The following is a 19,950-nucleotide window of genomic DNA, read 5'->3' as shown; positions in this document are numbered from 1 at the left end:
TCCCCGACATGTTTTGACAATCCTGTCTTTCTTTAATAGCTCTCATTATTTCATCAGATCCTTGCTTACCTGCTGTATTTATAAATGCTTCCTGCTTTCTTACCTATTTCAATTTTAATCAGCATTTTAATCTGTTGTTCAAATTTTCATTACTGATGCAGCACAGAACCTTATAAATAAGTATTTGTTTCAAATTTACAAACATAAGAGATAGGTTTGGAGAACATACATTGATACAATGACATAAAAGTTTCATCTTTCTCAGTGTCTTCAATGGTAAAATTAGTTTTTGTGGATACTTTTCATTCATTTTTTAAAATGTACTTAACCCACTGCCTGTTTGCAGGAGAGTCATTTCTAAATTTAGGAGTACATTTAAAGTTGCTAATGTATTTTAAACATGCTGAGGCCAACCTTCACATAACTTTAGAACATCAAATGTACTGATGTAAACTTGAATTCTCTTTATAAATTTTTTTTTAAAAAAATTTGAATTTTCGGTGGGGTCTAAATTTGTATTAGAAGAGGAAAGAACAAAGTTTAGCTGAAGTTAAGGTGCTGTTTTACTGTCCCAAATCAATAACCCTATTGATATGGGACAACTTCCTTCAGGAGCAATTGATTCTCAACGGACAACATCTTGCTCCAGTAGCGCCAGACCCGTTCTTTTTTTTTTTTTTTAAATAAAATTTGTCAGTATTGAGGTAAAAGCTGTTAACCTGTTGACTACCGGGTCGTCAGTATGCAGTGAAACAAAGAAAACGATACATCTGTCCAACAGGAATCTGGAACGGCCCTCGTGAGTCAGCAGTGAAAAAACAAGGAGCTTTGCTTCTTACCGTTCCTGAGTCAAATCTAAAGCTGATCAGCAGCAGGATCTGAGCCACTAAGATGGCGAAAGACAGGTTGGCGTGAATGTGGTAGCGCTGGTTACGAATTGTACTCACAGACCTGCAAATATACGCCAACAGCAAAACAAGATCAACATAAACCCCAGCTCTTGAAAGCAAAATAACTTCTTGCAGCAAACAGAGGAACCCCCTAGAAATATAGGGAAGGCTTCATGGTTATTGTGAACTAGATTTGTATACACTCTAGTGCTAAAGAATGTGCAGACCAAGTTTCACCACATGAGCTTCTGGTGCACTTCCTTCTTTACCTATAATTTTAATTGGTTACACTCTACATGGTGAACATAACAACGAATCTTGATGTTACACCTTTGCAGCTTCACAGAGCTTTAATCATACACCCCTAGCCTTCTATAGATGTTTCGGATTGCATCAGGCAATCATTTAATAAGCTCATGATTTTATATAAATACTTTTAACCTGTCATGTACTTTGGGATTATTATGTGACTATGAGGACCCTCTGTATGTTTTTTTTTTTTTTTAATTCATTTATCTTTGCCTGTGTTTTTCCTCTTTAACAGCGGAAACCCATTATAATATTCCCATTGCACAGATTGCATTACACCTATTTATTTATTGTAAAACAAAATGAATGATCACACATGCAGTACGACACAGCTGCAAAATGCACCAGCAGAGAGCCAACAGGAGGATTTGAAAATTCAATTAACTTCTATAATGAAACCTATTAATCTTACTTTTAGCGCTTTAAATGGAAATTGTCAAGGCCTCAAATGTTAGGAGCTAAATCCCTTTGCAGAAATAGGCTGCTATATTATTACAATAAGCTACAGTATTCTGTAAAAATAATAATTAAAACGTACATATTGGTCCAATAAAAGGCCATATATTCTTTCGTGGCACATTCTTTCACTAAACTTTTGTAAAGTTTTTTTAACGGTGGAGATGCATACCAGCTGAGTAAGCAAGCAGACAGACAGATACTCACGAGAGAATGGCAAAGGTGACAATGGTGATGGCCAGGCAGAAGATGGAGATGGAGCAGCCGATGTAGGTGATTGTAGACAGCGCCACCTGGTTTGCAGGGCTGAGCTGTTCGAGAAGATCAGACATTAGACATTAGCCAAAATGTTGGTCTACTAGACTTTCTTACTGTTTTTGGTAATTAACTTTGACTATAATGTAATAAAAACTTCTGTTGTGACATAATGGTTAGAGTCAATGCTTTTTTTTCTCCTTGCATCCTGCCCTTGGAAGATTTCCAGATGACCCTTGACTAATGGTTTTTACCAACATTATGGTCACTGCTTCTGTCTGAAAACCCTTATTGGCAATATGGCCAAGACAAAGCGTGAAGCCCCATGATACTGACTGAAAACCACAAAATACCAGGTTCCATTCCAACAGCACTTTCTGTAGGGACTAATTGAGTACTGGACCTCTCTTAAAAATCTGGGCTACCATTAGGAAAACAATTACCAATTTATTGAGGTTAGCAGTCTTAAACACTGTCAGGCAGATTTACAAAGTGGAAAAATAACTTGTAAAAAGAACACAGAGAAGTAGATATAAGCTTAATCAATTACTGTTCTGTGTTATGTGTCTGTAGTTTTGAAACACTATCAATGTCCTTGTTCTTTATAGAATGTCATTTGGAAAAGATACCATTCTTCCATGCATTCTTCACAAATCCAAGCCTTGAATGAGACAGTTCACCTCTAAATCAACAGAGCCATATTGCAGGGCGCAGTTAGCCTTGTGTTTTATCTGTTAACAGGCAGCCCTGATTATATGTTGTTTGGAAATGATGTAAGAATCATTATAAAAACGATACAGGGCGTGTAACTCACTGCCTGCATAACTTAATTTCAGCGAGTTTAAATCTGTGTTTGAGTGCTTATTCCAATACAACACCTTAGCAATACTGCAAAGAAGTTGAAGACTGAAGTGAAACAATCTGGGAAGAATTGCACTTAAGCATTACTGTTCAGACAATTGCATGCTTGGTGTTTGATCAAGCCTCAGGGCATCAGCTATATTGTATTCTCTCCTGCTTTAAAGTGAAGAGCCTTCAAATTATGTCAAAACCCTGTCAAAATAAGTCAAGCTAACCAATCATGCAAATGAACAACCCTTCTGCAAGTGAACAATTCACCAGGATATTTTCATTAAAACCACATATCTGCTCTTTGGTAAACCAAACATCTATAAATCTGCTGAACTGACTGGTATGGGGATCAGAGAGAAATGCAGTAAATAAGAACAAGCCAGGAGCTACACATGGAGACACACTGCCCCCTTGTGAGCAATTTAAAAAAAAGGTGTAAATTAATTTTAAAAACAAAACAAAACAAAAAAAATGGTTCCCTTTCTTTATCATGCTGGCCCTGTACACCCTTAGATGTAAACTGGGAGGCTTCTTGTCACACTGATGAGTTACTGTAAGAGGCTGGGTCTTTAGCTGTTGAACCTGGAATGGTATTCCCTTCATTTGAAATCTAACAGTAAAACATACTTGTTTACTTTGGGTTATAATATGCAACTTGTCTCTCCAGCTTGAACAAGCCACTTTCTTTTTTTTTTTCTAAAGCATTTCGAGATGCTTTTGCATAAGGCACTATGTGAGATCAATATGAGTTAATGTTGACGCTAAAAGCACAGCCGAATCATACCAAAACATGCTCAAAGCACGTGAAAGTGTATTTTTTGATCACATGCAAATCAAATTTAAAGGAAGATAACATCTGTGTGCTGTTGCACTACCAAGGCTGTTATCGCTAAACATTTCCTGCTTGTTCACTCTCATTGCACACATTCGTTGAACCCTGAGCTGAAGAAAGTGACCCCCAAAGCCCTCATATGTCTTATCTGAGCATCTGAGTCTGGGATTCAGCTCTGAAAGCCAAGAATGGGATTTCAAACTGAACCTCCTGATGGAGGAGGTCAGCATAATACAGCTCCTGGCAGAGCTCCTTAGAGCCCAGTGATTGATTTAGAGAGCCAACTCTAGTTTTAAGTTACATGTGTGTTTCTGTTTCTAAAATATCCCGGATAACTTTTTGCTACAGTTTTCTGGTCAATCCAAAGAAAAGGGAGTGTAATCAATGTTTTATTTTTTTTTTAACATGTAGACAGTGCTGTGGATCTACAAACAACATTTACCAAATTAAAAATGGAGTGATGATGTACTGTACTTACACAGAATTGTATTACTATACAAACATTTTTGTGTTATAAATTATAAATTAAATGCACTTTTTAGCGATCAAAATTGTATAAAAACACCAAAACACAAAACAGATCAAGTGAAAATGAAATGAACACAGTAGTTATTACTTTCCGCTCTGTCTACTTTTCATTGATATATGTGCTTTAAAATATGCATCAAAATGTATACACTGCATGTATGTGTAATACGAGCAGAGGATTAGTAATAACACAAGCACAAATTCGTAGGTCATTATAGTTCAATGTAATATTTTTCAATTACACACTGTATTTCTTTTTTTAAAGAGCCCACTTGCTTGAATAAACACAGCTGTTTTTAAATATACAGTGCTTTTAAAATGTTCCTACAGTTATGATCAGTCGCCTCCTAACTTGACGACCCCTTTTTTTTCTTCTTTTTTTTTTTGCATTTCAGACAATATTTTTGTTTTTGTTTTATTTAACATTGATATATTGTTAGTTTTATTGAACATTGTTATAATATAATGCTACACAACAACATATAGTATATGTTTTCGTTCAAAGAGTCAACTTCCAACGTTTTGGTATGTTTAACATACCTTTGTCAAGGGAAAGTGTGCTTGAAAACAAACATTGGAGGTATTTATAGGCTTTTGATGACATAGTAACCACACATTTATTTCTCTTTGAATTGAATGTCTTTGATGCCATTCACTAGATATCTAATGATGTAACAATCTACTGTTCCTTTCTATTTAAACCTTCAGGCATCGTGGTACCTACATTCAGCAGTCTTAAATTTACGAGTCTGAGTTTTGTGCACTTTTTGAGACAGAAGGAGATGCAGCTGCTTTGGTTTAGATGTTAAAAAAACGATGAGCTTGACAAGCATAAATATCACTTTGTCAACTTCTAGTCTTAGCATTCCTTTCGCCTGTACTGGTGTGCTTACAAATACATGAATTAGTATTTCCACTTGATCTGTATCACCACAATGCCACGCTTGACAACATGCTTAAATCCATGCATGTAATTGAAGTCAGTCTAAATTTAAAGAGAGAAGAAAATAAAAGCTCTCAACCTCAGCAGGATTGGATGCCAACCAAAACTATATAATAGAAACCATTCTACACAAACACACACCTAACCCATTTCACCTTCGTAAGTGCAGTGTGATTTTTATTAGGGTAAGAAAGAGTAATCAGATTTGGCAATCTGGAAAAAAAAAAAAAAACTTTTTAAAAAGTTTGACATCGGGACTCTGCCGGAACGATAGGGTAAGCAGTTTTAAATTGCCTCTAGAGAGACTCATTAAAATAAAACTGCATCCACATAGACGTGGCAAAAAACTACCAGGATACCTAAGGAAAGGAGTGAGGTTAACACAGAGAGAGGTACGTCAGAAATGCTTGCTGTTGGCTTCATTTCAAGGTGTCAGAAAAACATTTAAACATTTAGACCTGACCCGACATTTGGACCCTACTATTTCTAAATTTGAACTCTTGTGCTGTATGTGCACAGAGTGCTTTTTTATGCAATACTCGTATCAAGAAAGTATTTAGTCGTGGGAAGAAGTAGCAATGTAGGAAGAAATGTCCACATCATTACTTTAAAATAGCAATTACATTTCCTCTTGCTATCACCTGCACAATATCTCCTACATGACAGCAAAGTAAGGATTTCCTCCTGAGAAGCAGATTTGTTTACTGACAAACCTGCACTCAAAATGGCAATTATTGCGTGACAGAATATCACTGAAGCAACACGCTTGTTGATAATGGCTTCCAGAATAGGATAGTGGAAATGCAGCTTTACTGAATTGAGGTTTGATCCTGGCTCTCAGTTGCAAAACTACCATCATAAATATCACAGAAATACAAACTGGCACTAAAGATCAAGGCTGTATCATGTACAGCTATTTTGTAACTTATTTTAGGTTGCATCAGTGCTTGAAAGGCATTTTCGGATATACTTCTAACCATACAATTAAAACAATTAAACTTAAAATTCCCAAAATACATTTCAATTCCATTTTTTTTTCTACAATTGCTTACTAACTTGTAATTAAAACTGACTTTATATAATAGCTTTCCAGAAACTGCAAATCAGCAGTGTACATAAACTTCTGCAAGTGTGGGAGTTAGCTTCTAATTAGCTTCCTTACAAGACTCAGGCAAAGTATAGTTTCTCAGCTCAGGGCAGTGATTACATTACTGTACATAACAAGGGAGCGTTTTCTTTGAGAGAAGGATGAGTAAACCAGCCCACTCATATTAATGCAGTACTTCCTTTTTTTAATTTGATTGCCCAATTATTTTACACTCAATATTCTCCCCAAATTAAATTATTCTGTTTCCCATCACTGCAGCAATTCCCCACACTAGATGTCATTAGTCATACTCACACATAGTCAGAGATGGAAACTATAGGTAACCATGGGCTACAAGCAGTGAATTGATCCTGGACTCCATAAGCAGAACATGATGTGTACTGTACAGGGGCATTCTGCATTAAACATGTCAGTGAGGGTAGTTAAACTGTACAAAAAACAGATGGTGGCAAGCATATCCATCTAAATAGACCAGGTTTTCCTTATCTGTGTAGACCCCTGTAAAATGTGAAGAATCACCTGGAAATTTAAATTTAAAAGACTCATGCATTGAACTGCACTCAAGGAGTAACACAGAAGTTTAGCTCCCTATCCAGTTCTCATCTACTTTATTACCATGCAAAACTTTGAAGGTTTTTGCAGTTGAGTCATGCTCAAACTTCCTTGGATGGATCTATGAATGAATGGTTAAATAAATAAACAAACCGGGTTTTTCTTTGAATAACTCAAATTAATTTAGCTTGGAATGATTCCCCAGGTGTCGTAGAAAGACAAACAACCCGTTTTGTAGTTTTTCATGACTCACTGAACCAAAGGATGTGCACCAGCCCTGTCTAGGTTTTTTCAGTCATGCACGAGAAAGATTAAGGAAATTGAATCGTACTCTTATTAACAAGCACCGATCCAAACAAACTGAACAGTGCACTGAGCTTTAGAGTGTGGTATTTGGAAAATGGTGTGCTGCATTCAGTAATTTGTTGCTAAATATTCTGCAACCTTTATTCTGTCTGTCTATTGCTTCATATTTGTCTCCTGACAAGTTGTTTTGATGGTACAATTTCAGGATTTGATATAAGTTGGGGTTGTATGCAAAGAAGCCAAACCCTGTGATGTGTAACATCATTTATTATGCAATATACAAGACCTAGAGCAGTTGTAAAATAGGAAGATGCAAAGATTGAATTAAGTTTAAACAGTTTTAACAGGTCTGGAGGTTTTAATTGTTTCCCTTTACTTGTTTGATTTGAGTGGCCAGCTTAAAATGTTTTGATAACAAAGTTAATTTATTTTTAGCATAGGGTATAATTAAGAGTTACATGATCAAAAAACACGGTTTTAATTTACTAAACACAGAATCAGCTTGTATAAAGTTTCTTTCCCAGAGACAGTGAATATCCAACTTTCTTTAATTAAAACTTGAAATAACTTTAAATAATTATTTGAATATGGACCTATGTCAGATATATAGAGAATAATGAATAAGGAAGTGCGTGATATGAGAATTTAATGCCCTTCCGAGGGTGAACCCGAAGGGGTTATAATCTGTTTTCTGACAGATAAAGCCGTATTGCTTGTTGGGGGGGGGGGGGGGGGGGGGTTCAGTGAGCTATTAGCTCACCCCTGGGTCATGCTCTGTTGCTGGTGTTAATGAGTGACTGTGTTCAGCAAAAACTAGAGGAGCCCATTGAAAACAATTGTTCACCATGCCATTTTAACATTTGAGTACCATATGTCACAGAATTTCAACCATTGGAATAACTTTCTGCAAGTAACACCAGTCTGTATAATAAGATCGGGCTCATTGCTTAGAATGCTAAATATACCAGTTGGTTCTGGTCAGCTGTCATATGTTTTTTATATGTTTTTTGGAACACAGAGATATGTAGCAGACTATATATAACCTTTTTTTTAATGTAATCCATTACTGAACACACTACAACACCATATGTGAATTTACAAGCCTGGAATAGTAAGTTTCTGGTTGAAAGAGCATAAACACTATTGCCACAAAACAGGCCACCATTGGAGCCTAATTTTGTAATCTTAAAGTCAATACCTTGATGTTATGGCATTCCCTTGCAGCACAATTGTTGTGTAACACAAAATAAATGTAAGGCCTTAAAAAACAGTGTTTAAAAAAATGATTACAAGAACTAAAGCACAGTCCCATAACATAAATTACACACATAATCTATATTTTTTTCATTTCCATTTTTCTATAATAATGCAGTAAAGTCAATTCAACAATGTGCACGACTTCTGCAAGCCTGTGAAATGCAACTTTTTCTGTCAATTAGTCATTTAAGTGGGTCTATTTTAATTAACTGTGATCCAAGAACCTCAATGAGGTCTTGCTTGTTTTTTTGAGTGACTTGTTCAAAAAAATGCAACTAGTTGCTTTAGCAGTTGATAGAAAAGGGTGTTTCATGAGCTTTAATCAACATATATATGTATTCAAAAGTTGTTAGTTTTACTAGCCAAGGGTGGACATGTGAGTTTTAGGCATTTCCTTCAGATGTTTAAATTGGATGAATTGTATATCAGAGTATATCAGAGGTGATACATGACACTGTACAACGTTGCAGCAAGAGTGTAACTGTTTAATTCGAGTGGCAGGTAAAACCCATTCTCTTCAGTTAAACCACCTTGGGGAAAGAAATGGCTGCCTTCTGAGCGGACACAGCTGTTCCATACACCTAGCAGGAGATCTAGCCTGACTCACCTCGAGGGGCACCACCTGCATGAGAATGGCGAAGTTGGTGAGATGGTTACAGAGGCACGTGGAGAAGTTGAGGTTCCCTTCAGCTCTGACACAGCCTTCATTGGACCAGACTCCAAATCCAGAGCTGCAAAAAATACAGGACAGGTGAGAAGTAAACATACAGTTACACAAAATAAAACTCTTTTCATTGTACTTTTTTTATTTTTATTGCTGGCAACAGAATACCTTTTTATTGCGTTGGCAACTCTTTTAACATTTGACATCGATGTCTGTTCAGGAATAAGTTATAAATGTTAAAGTTAAATGAATACGTAAGAAAATACTCAGAAACAGATCACAAACCTGTAATCCAGAAAAGAGCAGTAAAGAAACACAGCGTTGCTGCTGTTTGATGCCAGGCTATACTGCTCAAGACTCTGCAAAGATATAATGAAGCAATCTTGTTAAAGTTTCACAGGTCACTTTAGCAGCTGCTTGTTTATGACAAGCCCACAATTTTCTCAACCTTTAAGGGTCTATTGGTTTTTACTAATTCATTGTCTCCTTCTACAGCTCCTGCATGATTCTCAAGACGCTTTAGAAACTCAGCTTAAAAACTCATATTAAAGTGATAATCTTCCAACGTGTATGCAGGTGGAGGAGACTATAGCTGATCTATTGAGGCAGCAATCAAACTTCATAAGACAGCAAGGCATGAAAGCGGTTGTCAAATCTCAGGGTAATCGATATACAGTCAGTGACCAGTAAAATATTAAAACAGATTGTTTTTCTTTTCCAGGTGTGACAGAGACAGACCTTTAACTTCTATTATTTAGAAGGTCTCAGCTAAAATAATACAAAAACAACTCTAGCTTGGGTTGTTGTAATGGGAATGGCCAACTTAAAACAATGATTTCCCTTAAAATCACTCTACTTAGATTTCAATTCTCAGTTGAGCTGAAAGGCATCTGGAAGAAATGCAGATCATTTATCATCTGCACAAAAAAAAACAAAAAAAACAGCTCAAGTGGTTCTCATTTAAAAAAAAAAAGTTTATGGCTATATGTGCTTGACGTTGTTCTTTCATGTTTAAGAGGCATTGTTGTTGTTGGAGCTGAACACTTTTGTCAGCAATTTAATGATCACAAACTGGCTCCAGAGGGCTTGGAAACCAAGTTCCACTCTACTGGATGAAGTGCACAGTCTTTTCCTCCTTAGTTTTTAAACACACCTTAAATCCACATTTCCATCTGCACCATGTGATGAGTCTGTAAAACTCAATCTCATCTAGTTCCTCTTGCATCCTTCGCAATTGGACGCTCTTAGGTAACTTACACTATCAGCAAGGGTTGGAGACAGCAAGTTCTGCCAGCTGGTAATCCTAACTCGGGCTGACAGTCCCAATTTAAATCGATTTGCTCTAGATCTGCTGCTGACGGAAATGAAAGTCTGCTTTCGATACAAATTCATCAAAATAATAAATAAAAATAATCGCAATGGTAGATAGAAACATAGGTTGGCTCAAGGTGTCTCTGTAACTATCTCACCAAATGGGATTCAAATGAAAATAATAATTAAAAAAAAAACATTTTTAGATGAATTCAGTAACAACCAGCAAGACATATAAATACGCCCCCCCCCCAAAAAAAAAAGAACCCTATTGATCAACCCACCAGTGCAAGAACACATTTGAGAGCTAGAACAACCATAAAAAGAAGCACATCATTCATTTTCCAAAGGTGAATATTACATTGTATGCATTTGTACTACGACTCCCTACCATCCTAAAGCGCTTTATATGACTACAACTCACATTTTCCGTGTAATTCCTTAAATCTGATTTGGACTCCCAGGGGAAAGTGAGCTAATGGTTTTAGGAATGAGTGTGGTAATTAGGGCTTGGCTCGGCTCACAGATGAAATCTCTAGACTCCTCGGTCCAGTTTCTCACATAAAAAGAATCTCAACGTCTGCCAAAAGCTGGGGTCCAGTTTAGAACTCGGTTCTTAATTGGAAAATTGAATTACCTCTTTGTGAGATTATTTTCATTACCTTCTTCTGCAACAAAAAGGACACACATCTATCAAACTCAGAATCTCCACACAGACTGAATGAGTTCACTTATTCTCTTTAACAACTCCACCCTTTGGAATAAAAAAGAAGAAAAAGAACAGCTTATCTCGCGTCTATCAAGTTACACTCACTGTTATTACTGTGAATGTATAAAATGTGTTTTACATAATGTTTTAATTTGAGGCGGGTATGGATTGATTCAAGGTGTCTGCATACACATGGAATTCATCCGAAATTTAGAGAATAGTTTTTTTTTTTGTTTTTTGTTTTTTTAAAGAGGTGTTACATACTTTTAAAGACAGGGGGTTTATAAATATATTATTTATAGGTTAACAGATTGAAACAATCAGTGTGGCAAAAGCAGTGTAACAATTGCCATGCAACTTCTCAAACACAAAAGGAATTGTATAACACACATTGAAATAGGATACAGTGGAAATACTTTTATACAAGCTGTCTTTGGAGACATATAAAAGGCTTCTATAAATGGTAATTTGAGTACAGTTTATACCCATCAGAGTTGATACTGGTGAACAATGTTTGGGGCCACAGATAACCTGGTTTTACTGTAGTACATCAACTGAGCTGCAACATTACACTACTACAGAGGGAGTAACAACCAAAAACTTAGCCAAGCCAAAATCTGACCCCCTTTATTTTCTTCCAAATAGTGCCATTTGTTCTTTATTGTACACAAAGGGCAACTGACTCAACCCCCAACACTGCTCCATACAGGACACTACAGTGCAATCACTTTCCTGATTCTGAGCAGGTCCACCTCTTGGAACACATGTTGGTATGGCTGCAGTTCAGAAGTAGTTTGGATTCAGCAGCTGCACACTGTAGTAACAGTGCTGTTAATGTAAAGTCTAGCTGCGCTTTGCAGACACTTAGCCCTCTTTGATTGCATTCATTTTCCTTCTGGGGTTCCCTCTTACCTATTCTACTGCCAAGGTCTACGAATGATCACATCAATTCAGCTGAGCTTATTATTAAAACCAGCATGCTTTAAAAATAACTTCAAACGTCAATTACTCACAAAAGTTGGTGCTGGACCATTGCTTAAAGGCATTTTTGCTCAATTAAGGGGTCTCAGACAAAACACATATACAACTTTCTACAACAGTGGTGCTCTGTCCTCCCAATGACTTTTGATCCCTATATAAATGCATGGAGAGTGTGCTTGGCAATAGCGGAGCAATTCAGTTTATTTTACTATATTGCATTTAAACATGTTTAACCATCCATTTGCTTTGGATCCAGCATATGAACTTAACAATTTGTTTGAACTGAATTCTGCAAAACAGTTGGCTTGCTCTCATGTCAGGCATAGTCTGTCCACATTATCATGGATCAACTTAGTCCTATCAGTGCTTCAAATTTCCTGGGTGTTAATTATACCGCAGTCTAAAGTGTAAAACAGCAGATATGTTCAAATTAAATACAGTGTAAAGAAGTATAAAAACATGCTACCCAGCTGGACATTGCAGCAATTGCTGGTTTTCTAGTGAGCAGCAATACTGGATAACTGGAGCACACATTTACTGGTTATCCACATGGGTTACAGAAACCCAGCACAAAGTTTACAGCAACAAGATTCGACTAAAACTGAGAATTTAACAGCAGATACCAGCCAACCGAGTGCAGAATTTTATAGTGAAAGAATAGGATGGTAAATGCGTTGTTTTTGTTCCTGAACCAGTTTTAAAGTCTTAGGATTGCACATCCAGCTGAAAACCTGCAAACAACAAGCATTGTTCCAACTAATTCTGATCTTCAAGTCCAAAGTACTGCTTTCTGGAACCCCAATGTATGCTGATGCCAGCATTTGGTTGCTAAAGTTCCCAGTGGAAAAAAGTATTCCAAGGTTAATACTGTACATCACTACTGCTAGTGAGTAAACCTGCAGACGTTCTTTAAATGTCATAATATGGTTGCAAGTGGACATTTACAAAGGGTATAGGCTTATTTACACAGTCGTTATATGTGTATTTACAATGTAACAATGCTCCACAAATTCAACCAAAGAGGGATGTTTTATAGATTGGACTTTAACCTTGAGAACGCCTTAGGGTGCCTATCTTGGTTTTCCACAAATGCAATGTTGACCCTTTAATATTCCTGGAAAACTCGGTTGTATTTCTGGAAGAAAAATCCACCCACTAATCAACACATCATATCCAAGCGCCATAAAAACTCAATTCATGTCGCTTCTTTTTTGTTTGGCCTCTCAGTCATACGCGGCGAGGCCAAACAGGGAGACGGACGTCTTTAGAGCCTGGAGAAATGGCTACCCTCAGCCATGTATTCCCTAAGGTTTCCTCCTAACAGCGAGTTTTCCTTACTTGAGTGCTGAGCGGTTCGTATTTAGTTTCTGCAGGGTGTGTGGCAGACCGGGTTCTCCCATGTTTCAGCTGCTTACTTTTCATTCATCCTTTTCCTATTTTTTGGGGTAGGTGGCATTGCACCACTGCAGTTGTTGCATTAACCATTCATCATTTTAATTTTTTCTATTCATGGTTTGGCGGCTTTGTCATTTCGGGGGAGGTGGCCCAACGAGCCACTTCCTATCGGCGGCACTAAACTACATGATGTCATCGTGTTTTCGAAGTCGCCAACATTGCGGATAGCTGTCAGCATCAACGGACAAAGTCTCCGGCCAAATTCATTATCACCATTAATTCATCCATTCAATTGCAATTTAAATCATCCACATTGCAGTTTCTCCATACTGAACTACAAGGCATAGATAATTAAATAGGGGTTCTGGAAGAACTGTTGGCGATTAACACATATGTGTTCTAGGCAAAAAAATCCCAGTCTTTGTTCTCCCTGGCTCAATGCACTGTGCAGCTGCAACTTAACAGCCTCTCTCTGTTCCACTTCCTTGACCCAGAGAGGATAATGGATCAGAGGCTGTGAAGAGCGTAAACTACCCACTACAGTGGAAGTAGCATGTTACTGAATCAAAGATTGTGGAAAGAGTTGAGCTCAGCACAATAAACTGAGAGCATGAAACAGCCACAAGGCTCAGTTGTATAATGACACTTATATAAGCGTCCCTCCCCAACATATCAAAAACATTCATTACAAGCAGAAAATGTCAAGACAGTGGGGCAAGTAATGTGCATTGTCCATCAAACATGTGGACTCTGTGAGTTATATTTCCTTGTATTCACTTTGTCTTGAAAACGCTCAGTGGACATTTTACAAACTGCAACCACTGGTTCACAGACCCCCATAAAAATCAGATTATTTAAATCGAGATATCATTTTTTCTTTAAATTGTCTAAAACATTCTTTCACAGCACATTTAATAAACACTTTTTCAGAGAGTTTATAAAAGCTATGTATAAACCACACATATTCCAGCATTCATTCATAAAAATGTAATGTCCATACATGTCAACTGTCATTACCGTTTATTCAAAATCATTAAAATGTTCTAGTTTTTGCCAAAACACAATCAGTTTGTAAGACTACAATTGTAATAAAGCTAAAAGCTGTTTATTTTTTTGTTTTTTAACATCTACTAACTCACGTCCTAACTTTTGGCCAACAAATCTAAATTCTCAATCAAAGGATTTCCAGAAAGAAGAAAGTCGACTTGATATGCGGTTCTAAGATAATTTGAGTTTGGAAAAACAGAAGACTATTTTCTGTGACATCCATAGGTGAGCAGATGGAATTCATTAATTTCTTGCTTAATTTTTCAGTTTATTACTTGTTCTGCATTGTCTTATAGATATATGATTTTGTTGATTTTTTTTTTTAAAACCCCATTTGTGGCTCCAGAGGACAAAAAATATTTATACATTATGCCTTGTAGGACCCATTTATGAACATCTTAATCTTAAGTGCAATTCCATTTAACACAATTAATTAACACTACATTCAAAGTACTTTCAATTTTCAATACCCAGTACTCTTAGGTTTTACACAATTGTACCTTATTCCACACAAAATTGGTAATTTAATCTAAGCAGAAATGATATAAACTATGCAATGTGGCTATATAGTAGTCAGTAAAATACATACATAAATATGGTACAGTGCTACACATGCTAATCTTGGTTGTCTCAGATAACATTATTACTACTGACTGTGCCAAAAGTTAATGTGTATCATCTGACTGAAAACCCTACATGTGGTTTGGTGGTACGTGAATAGTCACTGCACTGTGGTCATGCATATTTTAAGAGGGCCAAGAACTATATAAAGTCTTCTGATGTTCTATATTTATAAGTTGCTTGGCCCCCCCTGTATTTTGAACTGTTTTCCAAAAAGACAACTTTTCAGGTTTTTGAAATCTCATACTGAGTGCAATAATTAAAGAGAAAAGCAGTACTGGCTATAATTGTATCTTTTGTTTTATTTTATAGCAAAAAAATACATTCCCTAAATCTTTCCCTCCCTCAGTTTTCAATAGACTGTCAGCGGCATTAAACGCATGCCATCTTGAGCATTCAGGAGACCTGGCGAGATGAGACAGGGAGGGTAAGTCAAAGGGTTAGAAAAACATGCCCGTGAGCCATTGTACCATCTAGACAGGATAATACAGTATGACATTATTTGGGAAAGGATAGGGAATCATAACAGAAACTGTACGTAAAACACAGGTACAAAAACTTGAATGAATATATCAAAAAACAAATAGGGCACAACTTCAATTTACTTTTTAGCCAAATCAACCCATGCAATTAACATCCCATGTAGCTGAAATATACAGAATAAGTTTAAGGGCCAGATTTAACAAGTTCTTTACTCCAAAGTGCAATTTGTATCAAGGAAATTGTTAATGTTCTTGGGTTTTAATAACACAAGTCTTATTTTCGTTTGTTTCAAAAACACAGAAGTGTGTCGTAACTCTACGCGGCACAAAGGCACCAACAAAAGTACTGCTGTGAAGAAAGGTTATCGCTTTTAAAAACATTAACACACATTCGCCAAAAAGAGACCTGTTTAAAGGAGCTCAAGTTACAAATCACGGGTCCCTGAACCAAATCAAAACCGACAGTTTTAAAACATGACATGAGATAATATTGTATTAGCGAGATTTACATAAAGCCATTGAAGCTGAAAGAACCCCACCAGGGGCCTATTTGGCAGGAATGTGCCTGTTGAGATGAAGTCATGTTATCGAGGGGAAAGTATAACCAGTGCAGCTGTGTGGTGAGAGCCGGTACAAACAAACCAGGGATGAACACACATAGAAGAGGCTGGCAATGCAGCATCTCTACTGGTCAGCTAACCCAGAAATGGCTCTATGGACCACAATCAAAAGAAGCCTAACCAAAATGCTGCCATATTCTAATTCAATTCAGTAAAGAAGAATATCTTGATAGAAAGCCTGTAAGTGGCAACCCTGAACTGTTTAACAGTGGAGTGGGGTTTAGTGTAGCTTCTAAGGGAGATTGCTGAATTGCTACCAACTGGACAGGCTACCATCTTCAGTTTCAGAATTTCTGTATAAAGTTCCAGGCAGTGTGAGACATTCATCTGAAATTGATCATTTCGCTACCCAAAGTGAGAGCGCATGTCTCCCCACAGGATTTGGGTGGGTTCTGAGAGTTATAAAAAGTTTCTGGCAGTCAAGACTAGTTATTATTGTGGTATAAATTACTGATACTAACTGTGGCTCATGTGTTAACATGAAAGGAATTTCTAAAAAAAAATTAAAAAAAACAAAAAAAAAAACACATAAATTAATACAAGCACTGATCAAAGAGATCTTGTTTGAGGCACAAGTATTGCATCGTTGCAGGGGGTCCATATTGTGTAATGTGTAGAAATCAATATAACTGATCATAATAGCTAGCAACCAAGATATATGCATGTGTTTTTATTGCATTTCCCCCCACACATTTTATAGTTTTATAATGCTATTAGTTAACATGACCGCAGTTGTCAAGCTGATAATGGTTTCATAGCGTCTCCTAATTTTAGGTGCACAGATATTCAGTTCCTCACTGGTTTAAGTGCCCATTTCCCCACTTCTCTCCTCTATTTAAGGCACGTTGGTCTTTATTAATGTTTACCACAACCCTACTGCTAGAAGCATAACAAATCACCCCTGTGGCCAAAATGAACAAGTCAAGATAAGATTGGCATGGGAAACTCCAGGGCTACCCAACCACAGGGGACCAGTGTTACTCAATGCAGCATTGTTTATTTATCGATACATTTTCTGCACTCTTTTGTTTTCTTCACAGTAATAACAGACGTGTGGTTCCTTCAAACATATATTTTTGATGGTATTTAGTGAGGATATATGCAAGTGTGGGTACTATGACACTACTGCTCCTAACTATAACTGTATCTTCTATCTGATTTTGCTCTTATAGGTAATCGTACTCACGTTTTTTGTATTGGGAAATCATTCACATCTATTTATCACACTTACTATAGGTTCTTACTGGACTTTACACATATAAGCAAATATTTACTATAACTGCTTTGAGTCAAACTCGCTCTTACTTATACCTTACTGTATTCTTTATTTTGCTCTTATTTAAATTTGATCGTATTGTACTTTCATAATTGCTCTGTATTATGATATTCTGTGATGTGATGTTTTATAATGCGATACTTTGAACTGTGATATTTTGTGACAATTGTAAGTCGCCCTGGATAAGGGCGTCTGCTAAGAAATAAATAATAATAATCATTAAAAAGGCACCAATATATTCTTAAGCTCCCTTCCTGTCTCTTCTCTAAGCTCTCTCTCTCTCTCTCTCTCTCTCTCTCTCTCTCTCTCTCTCTCTCTCGCAATACAGAATGTACCTTTTAGAGTCGGGTAACACTTGCTGACCATATCCTGTGGGGCTTCAGTATGTAGTCAATTTCACACTTCTTTGGCCTTCTTTCCATGTGCTGGTTGAACCACTAACCTAGCTTAACGTTAACTGTGATGCCGTTGGTGTTGTAGTCTCCCGTAACATTTTACAGTGGTATTCCATGACAAATCCCCATGAAACCACAGTTAACATGGCAAAGCACAGCCAAGAATGGTTAATGTCTGGTTAAAGCCTGGTTAAAGCCTGGTTAAGAGGTAACCAAGCACACAAAAAGCATGGTAACTGTAGCACTACACAAGAGGAAAAATTCTTTATACATAATCAAGGTTGTTTCTGATTACGAAGCCCATTGCCTGGAGTTGGTCATTCTCTGTGTTATTAATGGGTGAGGTCTGAGTAAGGTAACCATGGTGGGGGAAAGCAGTCTGAAAAATATGGCAGTAACAGATAACTGCACTCCCAATACAATAGGCTTTCTCTGTGTTATAGCTTCGCTTTAATTAACTGAATGTGGTCACTGAACATTTTCTTTGTTCAGCTGAGATTAGAGTCTCTTAAACGGGGATGCTAACACTGTATGGGTCCAGTACCTTACTTACAGTATATCACCACAGAATGTCAGGCACTGCTGGGTGCTGCTGGGAAATTGAATAAGGCAGGCCATTTAAAAAAAATGGAAAAGGCCAACAACCTTTGCTTAGTTTAGCTTGAGGTTTTGGTCCACAGAGGAACCAGAGAATAAGTGCTGCAATAACTCTTTGGGAAAACCAAATGGATTTTTAATCCATTTATATTGGGAGTTGTAAATGTACCTGCACTGTGACAACTCTCAATCCTTTCTTTCTAGTGATGGACACTAGTGCATTGACTTCCCAACATATTTACTGTTGCAAGCAGTTCATAAAAAAAAGAGTTATAGTAAAATTTGAGGCCTTTTCAGGCTGATGACATGTTCTTGCTGCTGGTGTGCTCTGGGCAGGCAACCGTGCCAAAAATGGATGGTAGTGATGAAAGCCATTGAAAAACAAAACTTTCTCAAAAGAAAAATATGTATAATGCATCATGTTCTATTCAAGCAGTAGGTACAGTAATATATATATATATATATATATATATATATATATATATATATATATATATATATATATATATATATATACACTGAACAAAAATATAAACGCAACATGCAACAATTTCAAATATTTTACTGAGTTACAGTTCATATAAGGAAATCAGTCAATTGAAATAAATTCATTAGGCCCTAATCGATGGATTTCACATGACTGGGAATACAGATATGCATCTGTTGGTCACCAATACCTTAAAAAAAATGGTAGGGGCGTAGATCAGAAAACCAGTCAGCATCTGGTGTGACCACCATTTGCCTCATGCAGCGCAACACATCTTCTTCGCATAGAGTTGATCAGGCTGTTGACTGTGGCCTGTGGAATGTTGTCCCACTCCTCTTCAATAGCTGTGCGAAGTTGCTGGATATTGGCAGGAAATGGAACACGCTGTCGTACACGTTGATCCAGAGCATCCCAAACATGCTCAATGGGTGACATGTCTGGTGAGTATGCAGGCCATGGAAGAACTGGGACATTTTCAGCTTCCAGGAATTGTGTACAGATCCTTGCGACATGGGGCCGTGCATTATCCTGCTGAAACATGAGGTGATGGCGGTGAATGAATGACACGACAATGGGCCTCAGGATCTCGTCACGGTATCTCTGTGCATTCAAATTGCCATCGATAAAATGCAATTGTGTTCGTTGTTCGTAGCTTATGTCTGCCCATACCATAACCCCACCGCCACCATGGGGCACTCTGTTCACAACATTGACATCAGCAAACCGCTCGCCCACACGACACCATACACGCTGTCTGCCATCTGCCCGGTACAGTTGAAACCGGGATTCATCCGTGAAGAGCACACTTCTCCAGCGTGCCAGTGGCCATCGAAGTTGAGCATTTGTCCACTGAAGTCGGTTACGACGCCAAACTGCAGTCAGGTCAAGACCCTGGTGAGGATGACGAGCACGCAGATGAGTTTCCTTGAGACCGTTTCTGTCAGTTTGTGCAGAAATTCTTCGGTTGTGCAAACCCACAGTTTCATCAGCTGTCTGAGTGGCTGGTTTCAGACGAACCCGCAGGTGAAGAAGCCGGATGTGGAGGTCCTTGGCTGGCGTGGGTACACGTGGTCTGTG

The 19,950-nt window shown here is 37.5% G+C and overlaps 1 protein-coding gene across 1 annotated transcript in view; it reads right to left on the bottom strand.

Moving 5' to 3' along the window:
- The window catches only part of LOC121296880 (adhesion G-protein coupled receptor D1-like), a 63,401-nt gene that overhangs the window by 23,632 nt on the left and 19,819 nt on the right, over positions 1–19,950 (bottom strand). The window contains exons 14-17 of the mRNA XM_041222771.1: positions 9,238–9,311; positions 8,896–9,019; positions 1,863–1,966; positions 840–951 (exon numbers count right to left, since the gene is read on the bottom strand). Of these exons, the coding sequence (XP_041078705.1) occupies positions 840–951; positions 1,863–1,966; positions 8,896–9,019; positions 9,238–9,311 (414 nt within the window). The remainder of the gene's footprint in view (positions 1–839; positions 952–1,862; positions 1,967–8,895; positions 9,020–9,237; positions 9,312–19,950) is intronic.

This window comes from Polyodon spathula, chromosome 22 (assembly GCF_017654505.1).
Source record: "Polyodon spathula isolate WHYD16114869_AA chromosome 22, ASM1765450v1, whole genome shotgun sequence".
NCBI lineage: Eukaryota > Metazoa > Chordata > Actinopteri > Acipenseriformes > Polyodontidae > Polyodon > Polyodon spathula.
The sequence above is the reverse complement of the archived record's forward strand: the minus strand, read 5'-3'. Positions and strand labels throughout refer to the sequence as shown.